General features: G+C 33.2%; 2 protein-coding genes across 3 annotated transcripts in view; both read right to left on the bottom strand.

Annotated features, from left to right (window-relative positions):
- Nucleotides 1-14,706, bottom strand: part of LOC136041053 (ras-like protein family member 12) — a 38,813-nt gene extending 24,107 nt beyond the window's left edge. Inside the window, exons 1-2 of one of the 2 annotated variants that reach the window (XM_065725594.1) lie at nt 14,589-14,706; nt 7,665-7,785 (exon numbers count right to left, since the gene is read on the bottom strand). In XM_065725594.1, coding sequence (XP_065581666.1) covers nt 7,665-7,773 — 109 coding nt within the window. In that variant the 5' untranslated portion in view covers nt 7,774-7,785; nt 14,589-14,706. Of the gene's footprint in view, nt 1-7,664; nt 7,786-14,497 lie in introns of both variants that reach the window. The other variant, XM_065725593.1, reaches the window with a different exon arrangement.
- Nucleotides 1-17,003, bottom strand: part of LOC136041046 (ubiquitin-like modifier-activating enzyme ATG7) — a 567,744-nt gene that overhangs the window by 446,385 nt on the left and 104,356 nt on the right. The gene's annotated exons all lie outside the window — the stretch shown is intronic.

Genomic DNA, 17,003 nt, shown 5'->3' with positions numbered 1-17,003 from the left:
TCAAAAGAATCGGATTTTTATGCTGATTGTAAATATATAAGTTTCATCAGATTTAGTCTTACTCATCAAAAGTTACGAGCCTGAGAAAATTTGTCTTGTTTTGGAAAATAGGGTTGAACACCCCCTAAAATTCATACGATCTTAACGAAAATAACACAATCGCATTCAGCGTATCAGAGAACCCTGCTGTAGAAGTTTCAAGCTCCTATCTACAAAAATATGGAACTTCGTATTTTTTGCCAGAAGACCGATCACGGGTGCGTGTTTATTTGTTTATTTTTTTCCCCACGGGTGATCGTATTGACCAAGTGGTCCTACAATGTCGCGAGAGGGCTCATTATAGCGGAAACTAAAAGTTCTAGTGCCCTTTTTAAGTGACCGAAAAATTGGAGGACACCTAGGCCCCCTCCCACGCTCATTTTCTTCCCAAAGTAAACGGATCAAAATTTTGAGATTACCATTTTGTTCAGCATAGTCGAAAAACATAATAACTGTGTCTTTGGGGCTGACTTACTCCCCCACAGTCCCCAGGGGAGGGGCTGCAAGTTACAAACTTTGACCAGCGTTTACAAATAGTAATGATTATTTGGAAGTGTACAGACCTTTTCAGGATGATTTTTTGGTTGGGGGGGGGGTCGAGGGGAGGGGGCTGTGTGGGAGGACCTTCACTTGGAGGAATTTTTCATGGGAGAAGAGAAATTCCATGAAGGGGGCGCAATATTTTCTAGCAATATTAAAAAAAAAACAATGATAAAATAAATATGAAAAAGTTTTTTCAACAGAAAGTAAGGACCAGCATTAAAACTTAAAACGAACAGAGATTATTACGCATATGGGGGGTCCACCTCTTTTTAATAGCTCGCTCTTTACGCTAAATTATTTTTAGTAATTTCAACTATTTATTCTACAGCCTTTGGGATTCAGAGGTCAATCTTAAAGAATTAGGACAAAATTAAAGCTTTAGTGTAAAGAGTGAGGTATTAATGATGGGGAAAATCTCCTCATATACATAATACAAATATACGAATATAGAAGTTCGTTACGTAAGTTAATTTGTAAGCTATGTAATTTTTGTTACTAATAAAAACGTTCGTTAAAAATTAAAAATTCTAGGTGCCTTTTGATGTAACCGAAAAATTGGAGGACAACTAGGCCTCCTCTCCCACCCCTTTTCTCAAAATCGTCTGATCAAAACTAAGAGAAATCCATTTAGCAAAAAAATAATAATACACAAATTTCGTTTTAATTATTTATTTGCGGAGAGCCAAAATAAAAACATGCATTAATTCAAAAACGTTCAGAAATTAAATAAAAAAAACAAGTTTTTTTTAACTGAAAGTAAGGAGCGACATTAAAACTTAAAACGAACAGAAATTACTCAGTGTATGAAAGGGGCTGTTCCTCCCTCAACGTCCCGCTCTTTACGCTAAATTTATTTACTGTTTAATAAAGTAGAATTGAGAGAAAGGGTAAAACTTTATCGTAAAGAGCGAGACGTTGAGGGAACAGCCCCTTTCATACACGGAGTAATTTCTGTTCGTTCAAGTGTTAATGTCGCTCCTTACTTTCAATTAAAAAACTTGTTTTTTTTTGATTTAATAATAAATAGGAATAATATTAATAATAAGAATAGGAATAATAAAAATAGGAATAATAATAAATAGGAATAAAAGGAATAACAAATAGGAATAATAATAATAAATATGTTTGCTTGGGAGCGAAGCCTACAGTATAAGGCTGTGAAGTTTTAATGTCGCTCCTTACTTTCAGTTAAAAAAAACTTGTTTTTTTATTATTTAATCATCCAAAGAAACGGACCTGTTTTCTTTAGTATATCTTCGCCTTTATGGTACCGCGTGGCTCAGTTTGCATTTTTCGCTGTCATTTTTAACTTGATTTGGGAAAATTGGCTCCAACTTTGCACCCCTTCCCAGGATTTTGATTGAATTACGCCACTGGTCAAAATTGATGTTTTATGGCGTAAAATGACAAAAGCAGTTATTTGCTATGCCACAATCTGTCTTTACTACTACTACTAATATTACTAACAACTCACTGCAGCACCAAGCCACCTGGGGTTAACGCAACTACGCACGCTCCTCCTCCATCCAAATTGTTTCAAAGCCTCCCTCTTTACACCCTCCCAAGAAATTCCAATTTCCCTAAAAATCTGTTCTTTCCATACCCTCCAAGCCAACTCACGAACGACTTACTTCTCGTTAGGCCCCAGCCAGTTGGCCGACAAGGACAATCTGTGATCCTCTATCTAAAGAACGTGTCCTGGCCAAGTTTGCCACCTGTAACCCGAAAGTACTATTTTAGCACTGTTTCTTTAGGTGTAGTACTGTGGCACGTGCTCAGAGTTGCCACCTGTTGCATAAAAGTGCTATTTTAGTACTATTTCTTTAGGTATAGTACTGTAGCACGTGCTCAGAGTTGCCAACTGTAACCAGAAAGTACTATTTTAGTACTATTTCTTTAGGTCTAGTACTGTAGCACATGCTCAGAGTTGCCACCTGTTTCACAAAAGTGCTATTTTAGTACTATTTCTTTAGGTATAGTACTGTAGCACGTGCTCAGAGTTGCCAACTGTAACCAGAAAGTACTATTTTAGTACTATTTCTTTAGGTATAGTACTGTGGCACGTGCTCAGAGTTGCCAACTGTAACCAGAAAGTACTATTTTAGTACTATTTCTTTAGGTATAGTACTGTAGCACATGCTCAGAGTTGCCAACTGTAACCAGAAAGTACTATTTTAGTACTATTTCTTTAGGTGTAGTACTGTGGCACGTGCTCAGAGTTGCCACCTGTTGCATAAAAGTGCTATTTTAGTACTATTTCTTTAGGTATAGTACTGTAGCACGTGCTCAGAGTTGCCACCTGTTGCACAAAAGTGCTATTTTAGCACTAGTTTAGAACTATTACAGTCAATTCTTTGACTATAGCACCGAAAATCGCTGTGTAGCATGCATATTTGGGTAAATGTAGAACTTTGATGGCAAGCCTGGTCCAAGCCATCTTAACCTTTCTGCCATTATAGCTCTAGAGAAGGAGATTGAACCACAATGTCTATTGTTACTTACTAAGGGCCCTAGGTATTTTCGTTCTATTGAAGTCACTTCGAGCCTTCTGCAACACTGGGTCAACATAATGGGGGACTGTGATTTACCAATCGAGTTTTTTTTTTGGCAATGACAGTTTTGATGACGTAATTTTTGTTTATACTTTACACCATTTTTGAGGGTTTCTTTTGGGCTCATATAAATTTGAAAAAATCTCTTCTTGTAATTTCTATGTTTTCTTCGGTTGAATGTGAATGATGATTATTATTACCACAACTGAGCTATATAGGAAATATGTTCAACTAGAGTTTCTTTAAAAACTTTTTTTTTAAGTTTAAGCTACTATAAGCCGGGGCTCACTCTTTACCAAGCACCAGATTTTGCTGAAACCATAAGTCTTTGACAAATCCTTCTCTGGCAGCATTTCAGAATATTAAAATATGGCTAGTTAGCTAGTTAGCTATGGCTAGTTATTTCAGAATAGAAACTGGATATATACGTATATCAGGTACCTGGAAGTGTTTTATTTGCACATTTCCTTTAAAAATATTTGAAATCAAAATTTTTTTCTTTAAAGGAAATGCAACAAAAATGAGCCCTTCTTTCCACACAAGAGTTAAACTTCTATTATTTTTAACACGAAGAATATTTTTTTTTTCTATGGAGTCTGTAACATAGGGAGTAATTTACATCCGTTTAATGTTTTAGTGCCATTCATTATCGTCGTTAAATTCAGACATAACGAAATGAATTTTCCTTTTTCACTTAATAGTCACTGACTTTGCTGTAACCGAGTGAAAAACGAATTTCAGCCGAAAAATCAGCTTAATTCGTCGAAAAACGAATTAAGTAGTAAAGAACAACTTAAAAACGGGCTTTAAAAAGAACTGTCAGATGAGGAAGAACCACCATTTTAAGATAATTCACGATTTGGAACTATGATTCCCATGGTGAAAGTTTATTGTAAAATGAAATTTTTGTGAATTTCAAAAAATAGATTGAAACCCAAGAGCGTACCTAGGGTTTATTTCCGGGGCAAACAGTCTTTTAAAAAACACACGAAAAATTTATTTTGTATGCTTTTTGTCACATTTTACGAGTTGGACAAATAGTTCAGCTGGGGGTATCGAACCCTATAGCACCCCTTCCTAAATACAACCTTACTGAAACCTCTTGAAAATGTGTAGGATGGTGTCACCATAGATGAAAGCATATAGGAGAATTAAATAAAACTAAAGTTTTTCAAGTGAAAGTATAGAGCAAAATTAAAACTTAAAAGGAGTAGAAACTATTACGAATATGAAGAAAGATGTCCCCTCCTCAGTACCTCACTCTTTACGCTAAAGTTTGACTTCCTGTTTCAATTATTTAAGAATGACTCCTGAAACACAAGGGTCGTTTAAATAGAAGAAGCTTTTTTGAAAGTTATAATAAAAATTTTACCGTAAAGAGGGAGCTATTGAGGAGGAGGCAACCCCCTCATAAACGTAATAATTTCTGTTCATTTTAAGTATAAATGTTTCTCTTTAGTTTCAGTTGAAAAGTTTGTTTTTCCTTTATTTAATTTCTGATCGTTTTTTAAATAATGCCGAGAAATGGAGCTTCCCCTCCATGGAAAATTCCCTTCCCTCACAAAAATTTCTCAGACAAAAGATCCTTCTAGATACCCACCCGCCAGACAAATCCCCCCTCGAATAATATCTGTATACTTCCCAATTAGCCAATGCTGTATGTAAATAATGGGCAAAGTTAATTGCTTGCAGCCCTTCCCCAGACATAGTTAGTGGATCTTTTTCATTTAATGTTTCAATTAATTTAATTTTTATTTATTTGTTTTATTTAATTTCTGATTTTTTAAAAATAATGCTGGAAAATCCGACAACGCCTTCATGGAAAATTTCCTTCCCCATGAAAAGTTCCTCTATGGAAAAACCCTCCCTCGTAACCTTCTCGCCTTTACCTTCCCCCTCCACCAGAGAAAATCCCATGAAAACGACTGTAAGCTTCCCAATAACCAATAATATATGCAAATAATTTATAAGATTTTTCGACTATGTAGAAAAAAATGGTTATCTTAAAATTGTGATCGGATGACTTTGGGAAAAAATGATGTTGGGAGGGGACATTGTTGCCCTCCAGTGTTTTTGGTCACTTAAAAAAGACGCTGAAACTTCTAATTTCCGTTCGATTGAGCCCTCTCGAGATATTCTAGCACCAAAGGGGCAACACGATCACCCCTGGGAAGAAAAAAAAACAGAAAAAAACAGAAAAAAGACAACACTCACTTGTGATCTTTCTTATGGCAAAAAATCAAAAAAATTCCACATTTTCGAATATAGAAGCTTGAAACCTCTACGGTAGGGCTTTCTGATACGCTGAATCTGATTGTGTGATTTTCATTAAGATTCTATGTCTTTTAGAGGATGTTTCCCCTTTTTTTCGAAAATAAGGCAAACATTTTCAGGCTCGTAATTTTGAACGGGTAAGACTAGACTTGATGAAACGTATATTGTTGAGCCAGATCGCTCCTTACTTACAGTTCGTTGCCACGAACTGTTTGATGGTTAGCCCACTTAGCTGCTGAAATCGATGGCGAAAAAAGCTATATCGGTCCCACCCTTTAATGTTTTTTTCATCTTCAAAATCACTGAAAGGTAAGAAAAATAAAAATTTACTACTACCCGGAAAAACCAAAATTTTGGTGCAAGGGGTCGTGACATAGACCTCCAATAGTTTACATTGTACATTATGACAACCAAATACTTTAATTTTTAGTCAAAATTTTTGAATTTCCATTTTTAGTGCATAAACACAAACAACAAGTAGAACAATAGGGTTTTTTTTCGTATGACAGTGGAACTTTAACTTTAAATGAATATTTCAATCCTATACCCTGTATCCAAGGGTGGTCCTCGGTAGAACAACAAATGGAAATATAAAAGAAGCTTACATTAAATCATGACCATTAAAACTAATTTTTGTTTTAAGTCCTAGCATCCTTACTTCAGGGAAATTCCTTATTGTTCTACTTGTTCTTTGTGTTTATGATGTGTTTATGATGGGGCTAATTCATAATTTGTAAGATAATATTAACTGAATAATAATTATGTGTGTGATAACAATGATAATAATGTATGTTCAATTAAAAAAAAAGATGGAGTACAAAAGGTAGAAAACTGATTATTAAAATGCTTTCTTCGCTTTCTTTTTTTAAATATGCAAGAAATTAAATTCTGGAAAACTCACATAGTTAATTATTAAGGGCTTGGAATTTTGAAAAAAAATATGAAAAAAAAGATGGAGTACAAAAGGTCGAAAACTGATCATTAAAATGCTTTCCTGGCTTTTTTTAAATATAAAAGAAATTAAATTCTGGAACCCTCACATGGTTAACAATTAATGGTTTGGAATTTTGAAAAAAAGATGAAAAAAAAGATGAAGCACAAAAGGTAGAAAACTGATTATTAAAATGCCTTCTTGGCTTTTTTTTAAATGTACAATAAATTAAATTCTGGAATCCTCACATAGTTTTGAAAAAAAAGATGAAAAAAAATGGAGTACAAAAGGTAGAAAACTGATTATTAAAATACTTTAACAATGAATTTTAAAACAAACATAGCTTATTGTCTATATGATGGGGCTAATGAATAATTTGTAAGATAATATTAACTGAATAATTGTGAAAAAAAGATGTAAAAATGTGAAAAATGTGAAAATTGTAAAAAAAAAGGATTATGGAACTCTCACATAGTTAAAAATTAATGGCTTGGAATTTTGAAAAAGGATGAAAAAAAAGATGGAGTACGAAAGGTAGAAAACTGATCATTAAAATGCTTTCCTGAGTTTCTTTTTTTAAATATACAAGAGATTAAATTCTTTTTTAAATGTACAAGAAATTAAATTCTGGAACCCTCAAATAGTTAACAATTATTGGCTTGGAATTTTTGGAAGTCAAATCATAGAGAAAAGAGGGATGACTTTCTAATAATTCCGTAGCAAAATGTTTAATTGTAATCCCTCACAAATAAAATGGAATAGTTGTGGGGATCAAGTCATAGCTAATTGTAGAAAAAGATAAGACAGATAGTCCAATTGAGTGAGAAGCAAACTTAGCATTAATTCCCCTCCTTATTAGGATTGTATAAAAAGGAGGTTAGTTCATTTGTTAATGGATATGTCTATCTATTATCCGTCGAAGCGTCATTGCTAGGGTATTAGAACCGAGGTAGATAGTCACTGATCTAAGATAGTGGTAGAGCCTATAGTTTTCCAAGTATTTGGTTAATGGCTTGGGATTTTTGGAGGTCAAATCATAGAGAAAAGAGGCATGACTTTACAATAATTCCGTAGCAAAATGTGTTACTTCATGTGATTGGGACACATTTTTGGCACGTTTTTATAAGCAAATTAATTGTTATTCATCTATATGCCAGACGAAGAAGCCAATTGCTCATTTTTAAAACGTAACTGGTTTCTGTGTAAAACCAGTATAAATAACGGAAACTGATTGGTTTGCCTATACGAAATTTTAATCCAATTAAAAGGTTTTGAACCAAGAGATTTTTAACAAGTAAACTCTTGGTTCTCTGCAGTCAAAATACCTGACTTTCCGCATCCTGATGATCCTACTACGGCTATGTTGATTTCGTAAGATCCTTGTGAGCCATTGCTCTTCCCCATAAGGAGGAGACGACTCCGCTTATTGGCCATCTAGCTCAAACTCTGAAAAGAAAACATTAACTGGTTTAGAGCTTTGATTTAACTGACACAACTTAATTTCCAGCTCATTACCCAACGGTATAATGACCAAATTACTCCCTTAATTACCCAATGGAGATAATCTGATATTAATATCAGTACTGGAGAGACAGCTACTGAGGAGTTATCTTTCTTAATCACCAGATTCATAAGGGCTCTTGGTTCATAATATCTGTGAATTAAAATACAACACCAAGTGAGGATTGCCACCACCAGTGAGATAGTACTTAGTTTAGTGTTTTTTTCTATTGCCTAAACAAAAAGTCACTAAATCAGCACATAAACCACTAGATTAATGAAGAAAATCTTTAAATAAACCGAAAATCACTAAAACCTTGTGGTTTTTTCAAAGGGTGGTAACCCTGCACTGAGTACGTAGGCAGGGAGCGGAGAGGGGGACTTAGCCTACTTATTTCTTAGCATTAGTTTCATGCTTGAAAAACGGGCTTTAAACCCAAAAACGTACCTCGGCGAAAGCGCAGGTAAGATAAATATAAGTAATTTTTTTTTGATATGTAGATGTTCTTTACCCGTTGAAAAAATGTAATCCTAAAACTACATCTCTCCCCTTGGGTTAATATTTCATGGGCACCCAGGAAAATAGTACAAAGAAAAAACATATCTACAAATCTTATACAAAATAAATCAGTGAAAGAAGACGTCAAGTGCTTCTCAATTAAAATTTCAATATTAGGTTCAGCCCCAAAGTAATTCGGTAGAAAATCTGATATTGTTATGTTTTACCCCTGTTTCAAAATTTATTAATGACGGAATACCTTTAATCAGTTCTAAATGGGACTAAAATATGTAGGCTACACACAGCGACCCCAATGGAGTAGCTTCCTAGGATTGCCCAGAACATCCAAAAACTATTTTTTTTCAATAATATGTATTTACCTATTTTATAACACCTTAGTATTAATCTTCCACCAAACATTGGAAAAATTATTAGCGTGCCCAGGAAGAAAAAGAGGATAACAAAGGTAAAATATATAAGTGATTACAAATAATTTACTAAAAATATTTCATTTTAGGATTAGTTAGGTTTTTTTTTACAACCACTTCTGAAAAGAAAACATATATTTGATTTGATTTTTCTTACCTGTTTCTTTTCAATGCTTTAAATTAGTTATTTTTTTCCAAGACCACACTGCCTTTCTATGGCGAAGAAATGAACGTTCCAATCAAGTATATAACTATAAATACAAAACATTCCTTTTGCAATTAGAAGACGAAGAAGATTTTGCCACCTTCATTAGAAATTCAACTTACTTTAGGCAATATTAAAGAGGAAAATCGACAACTGAAGACTTTGGAGGAACCCAGTTTTTTTCGAAGTTTAAACATTTTTTTTTAGAAAGAATGCATAATTGTCAAATGTAGCTCGATTTCTAATCGTGTCGGAGAGACTATCACGGGAACTTACCTGGATCGTTATCACCCTTCGGTATATAGTCAAAACAGATACCAAGTGCCAAATAAAAAATAAATAAACATAACATAAAATAAAACAAAATAAACAAAAACACCTTATACTATATAATTCAATGGAAGTAAGGTCAAAGTACTTTCTAGTTGATAATTTCTATCTTGTTTTAATGATAATTTCTATCTTGTTTTAAAGCTTCAACATTTGTTTTAGAAAAATCAAATTCTAAGTAAAATCTTCAATTATGCTCTATTTGACGGTAGTTTACGTAAGACAATTATGTGCACAAAAAAGCATTATCTCTTCCCTCCCACGTTCTCCCAATTAACCAAATTTAATTGGGTGGAAGGGGGGGAGTCATCAGGTGCTTATAAAATAATTCCTAATAAATGGAAATAATTCAAAGGATGTCAAAATTTTCAAAACAAAAATCTCAAATTTCTCACATGTCTTAAAATTTAAATCTTCTATCGGCACTTTTTTAGGATTTAGGATGTTTAAAATTTATGATTTTTAGAATTTAGGATTTTTTCAAGGATTCCTTTTTTAGAAATCCTTGAAAAAGGTATAAAACTCGGACTAAATCCTAAGAAAATACCGATAGAAGAAATAATTTCAAAGATTGAGACACGGATTCATAAGTTTCCAAAAAAGTTAATAATGTAGATGATTTAAGACAGGGGATCGTGAATATTTTGAGATATTTTGATAATTTTCAAGAAAACCTTAAGAAAAAAGATACAAATAATTCTAAAGGATATTTCAATATATAAAAAAAACTTAACTCAGACCCATCAGAATCGAATGTTGTAAAATTAAGAAAGGACATAGAAGCCCTTAAGACTAATGGAAGTATCCCACCACAAATGTATTAACAGCTCTTTCTGAGGGGATCAGTCTATCAGAGAATATGGTTTGCCAAAAATACATAAAATTGGTATTCCTCTATAGGTATACCATAAAATTGGTATACCTATAGCATCAGCAGCTAATTCACCAACGGAAAAAAAATGGGTAGCAACGACCCTTAAACCTTTATTATATCTCCAAAATTCGCATATAATATACTCAGAATTCTTAAAAGATAAACTTACAAATATTGAAATATCAATACCTTTTGATATACCGTTTGATGAATCTTTTAGTATTTTATCCAAAAAACTTGATGAACATAAAAATGAGATTGAAGTATTATCTGCGGGAATTGAAAAAGAAACTATAGTAAATTTAGTTAAAATAACTAGCAGGTATACTAATTATTTCACGTTTAGAGATAATTTTTATCATCAAATTAGGGGATTAGCAATGGGAGGGCCGTTAAGTCCACTGTTAGCAAATATTTGTGCAGAGTATGTAGAAACTTTAGCTAAAGAAACATATTTTTAAAACCTAAATTTTGGGGCAGATATATGGATGAGGTTTTAGTTATTTGGAATTATGGGGAATCACAAATTGAAGGTTTTCTGGAACATTTAAATAATTTGGGAGGGGAAATAGTTTTTAAAATTGAAAAAGAAACAGAGAATAAGTTACCGTTTCTGGATATTTGGACCCATAGAAATAATAATGAACTAGCTTTTTCAATTTACCGTAAACCGACTAACAACAACCGTTATTTGTCATCCGCATCAAATCACCCGATCCAAGTAAAAAGGGGCGTAGTTATTTCTTTAGTTGATAGGGTATTAAAATTAACATCACCAGAATACATGAGTAGTGAAATAGGTACTTGTGTATAATTCAGAACACACTCAATAAGTGAAGTTAGGTTCTTTCGTGAAACAAACACGATGCAGGTACATTTTAATGAAATATTTGGTATATGACCCAGCAATAAATGAAACGAACTGCAGTAATAAATGGTATTATACTGTCAGCAAACCACGTATTTACACGCAAATTGACTTTTTTCAAACTTGGCCTATTGTTACACTTCCAAAAATATTCCTTCTCGTAAGAGTATAAAGTCATGTTGTATCCATCTACGCACTGTTTTGTTGTGGGCAACCCCCCCTTATCCTGGAAAAATATAATTGCCTCTTTTTCAGTTTTTGGCAAATCCCAAATCTTCATTTCAAAATCCATGTTCAGACACTATCTTCTATCACTGTGCCGGTCATGCTGGGGTTCGAAGTTATAAAGCAAGGTATGAAGGAGCTTCAAAAAGATGTGAATTTTGTGACGTTGATGAAATGGGTTTGAAGCTGCATTATGATAAATCATCCCCCTTCCCTCTCTAAAAGTTTCTAATTTTACATAAATAAGATAGACGTTTTTGATTCGATAATGACAAAAGAAGAAGATCCTTTCTGGAGGAGTTATCCTAATCTAACTTAGAACATCCGGATACTCTTCCTCCGTTCTCCCTCCTGGTTTCAAAATAGGCGCTCTCCCTAAGGAGTGGGGGTGTCGAAAGCATGAAAAAATGCAATTTGCTATAATTTGAATTTTTTGGAGAGTGTCCTTCAGACAAATATTGAGCAGTTATTTCTCGAGTGTGATAGATATGCGAGTCAAAGGAAGGAAGTGGAATTCTTTCGTGGATGAAGCGTTCAGCCAAATGTATATCATATTCTGTAGTGTACTCTCGCCACATCAGAAGACAGAGTACAGATACTTCAACCTGTTACAAAGTACTTATAAGAAACCCACCAAGATTTTAAACTTTGAAATCAGTTATTGGAGTTCAAGAATTTACAAAGAAGGCTCTTAAGTGTCAAACAGAGGAGAGCATAATTCCTTCAACTTCAACTTCTATCACTATGCGTAGCAAACTAAATTGAGTGTTGTCTTTGTGGCTATGAAAACAGATTTCCTCAGCAAGATTCTTGAGTGTGTTCAGAATTGAATTGAATCAATTGAATAGTGAACAAGTACCAAATAATTCATTAAAATGTACCTGCATCGTAGTTTGTTTCACGAAAGGACCTAACTTCAATTATTGAGTGTGTTCTGAATAATATACAAGCACCGTGAACTAATTTTTATTAAGGATATTCTAGTAGGTAGTGGATATCTCGAAAATATGATTTCTCGAATAATTGAAAAAAGGAGAAAAAAGTTAATGGAACCTGTAATATTAGAAGAAGATGAACCAACAAAACAAACAAATTACATAGATTTCCCTTATGTCCCAATGTTGTCACAGAAATTAAAAAGAGAACTAAAAAACATAACAGAAAAACAGAGTTAAAATCAGGAAAAACTATACTCTTTGCTAAATAATGAAAAAGACATTTTCATGTCTAAAAAACAGGAAAGAAACTGAAAAACTAAAACAGAACCAAAAAACTTACAAAATAAAATCTAAAAAAACATAAAACAGAATTAAAATCAAGAAAAACTATACACTCTTTGCTAAATAATGAAAAAGACATTTTAATGTCTAAAAACAGGAAAGAAACTGAAAAACTAAAACAGAACCAAAAGACTTAAAAAATAAAATCTAAAAAAAAAACATAAAACAGAATTAAAATCAAGGAAAACTATACGCTCTTTGGTAAATAATGAAAAAGACATTTTCATGTCTAAAAACAGGAAAGAAACTGAAAAACTAAAACAGAACCAAAAAACTTAAAAAATAAAATCTAAAAAAAAAACATAAAACAGAATTAAAATCAAGAAAAACTATACACTCTTTGCTAAATAATGAAAAAGACATTTTCATGTCTAAAAAATAGGAAAGAAACTGAAAAACTAAAACAGAACCAAAAAACTTTAAAAATAAATCTAAAAAAACATAATCAAGAATTAAAATCAAGAAAAACTATACACTCTTTTCTAAATAATTAAAAAGACAAGGTTCCAAGAAACACACAAAAGCGAGCATACAAAATTCCATGCTTTTATGGTAAGTTTTATGTACGAAGAACACGGCAGAATTTAGAATATAGGCTACGACAACACAAAATGCCATAGATTACTCGCTAAAACATAATCAAAAACCGAAACATTTGAATCAGCTGTAGCAGAACACATATTTAATGTTCCTCGTCACAGTATTTTATTTGATCAGACAAAACTTGTAGATACATCTCTAGGACTTTCGCAAAGTTTAAGAAAAAATTATAGAAATGTTGTATGAAGAGCTGCTGAAAAAGTTGAAAATACAAACTCTGGAAAAAAGAAGAAAAAAACTCTGCATGGATTTTGGAAGAAAATCTTTGATCCACCCAATCCAAAAAAAAAAACCTTCTCCCCCCCTAATCCACAACAAAATGACTCCCGCGCAGGGTTGCAGTGCCTGTTGACAAACTTCAGCCGGTACGCTGTGCCCACCAGTGGTTAACGAAGAGTTTTATACCTAGCTTTGTAAAAATGTATAACGAAAGTCAGGAGGATTGACGTGTTTTGTTTGTTTTGTTTTGTTTTTTATTTTGCGTCACTTTTTAATGTGACTATACCAAAGAAATTTGGCAGTGCCATGAAAATGTTGGTGAAAATAAAATCTTACCTATCTATCTAGTTTAATTAAGGAGCAGGTAAAATATTCGACCAGTAGGTGATTTACGTAATTGTCCTAGAACAAGTGATAACCTTGCAAAAAAAGTCAGAATGAGGTCAAAGCTGGGAAAAATCAACCGACTGCAGCTGAATTAGCAAACAGAAACATCCATTTAATTTATAATTCATGAATTTGTTTATTAATCTGTGAGATTTAATTAGGGATGATGGACCTGGGGTTTGGTGACCTTTTTTTTCTCCGTTGAGAAAGGCTGCCGGACGTGGGGCCGAATTTATTATATGCGAATTTTGGAGATATAATAAAGATTTAAGTGTCGTTGCTACCCATTTTTTTATTTTTTCCATTGGCGAATTAGCTGTTGATACTATAGGTCTTAGAGGAATACCTATTTTATGTATTTTTGGCAAACCATGTATTCTCTGGCAGATTGATCTCCTCAGAAATATTCGAAATATTTTTTAATAAAAGTTTTATTTGATTTTTAATTTTTGTTCACTGCTTTGTTGAAATTGAAACCCATTTTTTTCTTGTATAATTTTTCGAAAATATAGTTGAAAAACTTTTCATTGTGGAGGTTAGTCCCTCATCTAAATCTAAGAAGTTCTATACTATTATTTACTCTAAAAGTTTGTAGAAAGATAAAATTTATATTCTACTGAAACTGACGATAGCATTGGTAAGAAAATCATAAACATCTATCTGAAGCCCTATCTACTGGATAGACACAATCATATGATAAGTACAATTTTCCACATGTCACATTTTAAAGTATAAAAGAATACCTTCTTATCAAAACTTTCACCACCCACCAGAGGGGGGGATTTCTTCAGATACTTTTGAACAAAATGTAGAAAATAAATCCAATCATCTTACACAAAATAATTCACCAGCAATATCGTCAAAACACTTTCTAGTTTACAGTTCAATGCTCTGTCCTACCAGAACGTAATTCAGAAAGAAATCTGGGAATTTTTCTTTACCTCTGTTTCTTAAAGACATGTTGGCACGCGTTTCCAAACATCAGGTCCTGTAGAATTAATCTTGGTTTGACAGCTAACTTTACATATTTAACAATAAAATAAAATTGGTTTTCTGTCGAAAACTACAATCTAAGAAATTAAAAAAAAATGGATTATTTTATTTATAAGCCCAGAAAGGCTAAATTAGAAATTTACATTAAAAAGTAAATGAGGAAAAACTAAACAAAGATAAAGCAAAAGAATAAATAATTTATGTGAATAAATGATTATAGTAAGTAATAATTATAAAGAATAAATAAATTATGATTTATAATGGAATAGATCACAATTATTATGAAATTACCAAAAGCTTGTTTACCCAGCTGAAGACTTTTCAGCCGTATTTTCTAATGGTATATTAATTACTAATATGCTACAAGATTTTTATATATATTATATAATATCAAACTATTTAATGTATTAATACATATCATAATTTTTATGATAAAGAAGACTGCAAAGATTTTCACAAAAATTCCATCGTAGCAAAATTCCATCGTGAATTTGCCTTTAGGGAGGAATGAAAATCCCAGCCAGAATTCACAAAGGAACGTCATTTGGTCCTTTTCGATCAATACAATATAGAGGTCAGAGTTGCCACCCGGTATAAAAAAATCAATAGATTTTAGTGACTTTCTGGTTGATTTAGTGATTTTCTTCAAAATCCAGTGATTTATGTGCAAATTTAGTGATTCTTTAGTGTGAGCAATATAAAAATCGCTAGAAATAGTGTCAATTTACTAGGGGTGGCAACCCCGAGCATGTATTTCGAAAATGTTAAAGTACCAAGGATATGAAAAATAAAAACTTTTTTTGTCCTCTTGATCCATCTTAGATCTGTTCACACCAGAAAACGACGATTTTTTAAGATTTTTCTTTGGTTGTTTGAAAATTATGAAGTTTTTAGCACCGTACTACATTTTTGTCATTATTAACACGTTGAAGGGTGCGAATAAATAAGCAAAATTAATCAAACATATTTGATGAAACTCTTCCTTCATGAAAATTCAAATGTTAACAATTACCGCGAGTCAAGGAAAATTACAGTTAAACAGATTCCTAGATAATATCTTAAATGAGGCAGAAATCACCTGGTCGAACTGCAAGAAAAAGGACCTGTTGATTCCTAAAGGCAAAAAGCACCCACTAAGGATAGCAACACCTTTGTCAGACGTCCGATGTTTATTTTTTATTTATTAATTTTTAATTGGGATTTTTACCTTTTTATGGCACTTGGTAAATATCAAGTGCCATATAGCGGTCGCAAATTCTGCCGGTCTGTCGGTCCCGGTTTTGCTACTTTAGGCACTTCCAGATAAGCTAGGACGATGAAATTTGGCACGCGTATCAGAGACCAGACCAGATTAAAGTAGAAATAGTCGTTTCCCCGATTCGACCATCCGGGAGGAGTGGGGGGACGGTTAATTCGGAAAATTAGAAAAAATCAAGTATTTTTTACTTACGAACGGGTGATCAGATCTTAATTAAATTTGATATTTAGAACGATATCGTGTCTCAGAGCTCTTATTTTTAATTCCGACAAGATACGGGGACAATAGGGGGAGTTGGAGAGGGGAACATAAAATCTTGGAAAACGCTTAGAGTGGAGGGATCGGGATGAAACTTGGTGGGAAAAATAAGCACAAGTTCTAGATACGTAATTGACATAGCTGGAACAGATTCGCTCTCTTTGGGGGAGTTGGAGGGAGGGTTAATTATGAAAAATTAGAAAAACATGTGGTATTTTTTAACTTACAAAGAAGCGACCGGATCTTAATGAAATTTTATATTTAGAAGTATCTCGTAACTCAGATCTCTCATTTTAAATCCCGACCGGATCCAGTGTCATTGGGGGGAGTTTGGGGGGAGGCGGAAATATTGGAAAACGCTTAGAGTGGAGAAATCAGGATGAAACTTGATGGGAAGAATAAACACACGCCCTAGATACGTGATTGACATAACCGGACTGAATCCGCTCTCTTTGGGGGAGTTGAAGGGGGTGTTAATTTGGAAAAATTAGAAAAATTGAGGTATTTTTATCTTAAGAATAAGTGACCGATCGTGAGCTATTTTTAAATTTGATAATTAGAAGGAACTCATGTCTCAGAGCTTCTATTTTAAATATGGTGAGATTGAGGGGGGAGTTGGAGGGGAAACCGGAAATCTTGGAAAACACTTAGAGTGGAGAGATCGGGATGAAACCTGGTGGGTAAAATAGGCAAATGTCGTAGATACGTGATTGACGTAACCGGACTGGATCCACTCTCTT

Source organism: Artemia franciscana, chromosome 21, assembly GCF_032884065.1.
Source record: "Artemia franciscana chromosome 21, ASM3288406v1, whole genome shotgun sequence".
In the NCBI taxonomy this organism is placed as follows: domain Eukaryota; kingdom Metazoa; phylum Arthropoda; class Branchiopoda; order Anostraca; family Artemiidae; genus Artemia; species Artemia franciscana.
The sequence above is the reverse complement of the archived record's forward strand: the minus strand, read 5'-3'. Positions and strand labels throughout refer to the sequence as shown.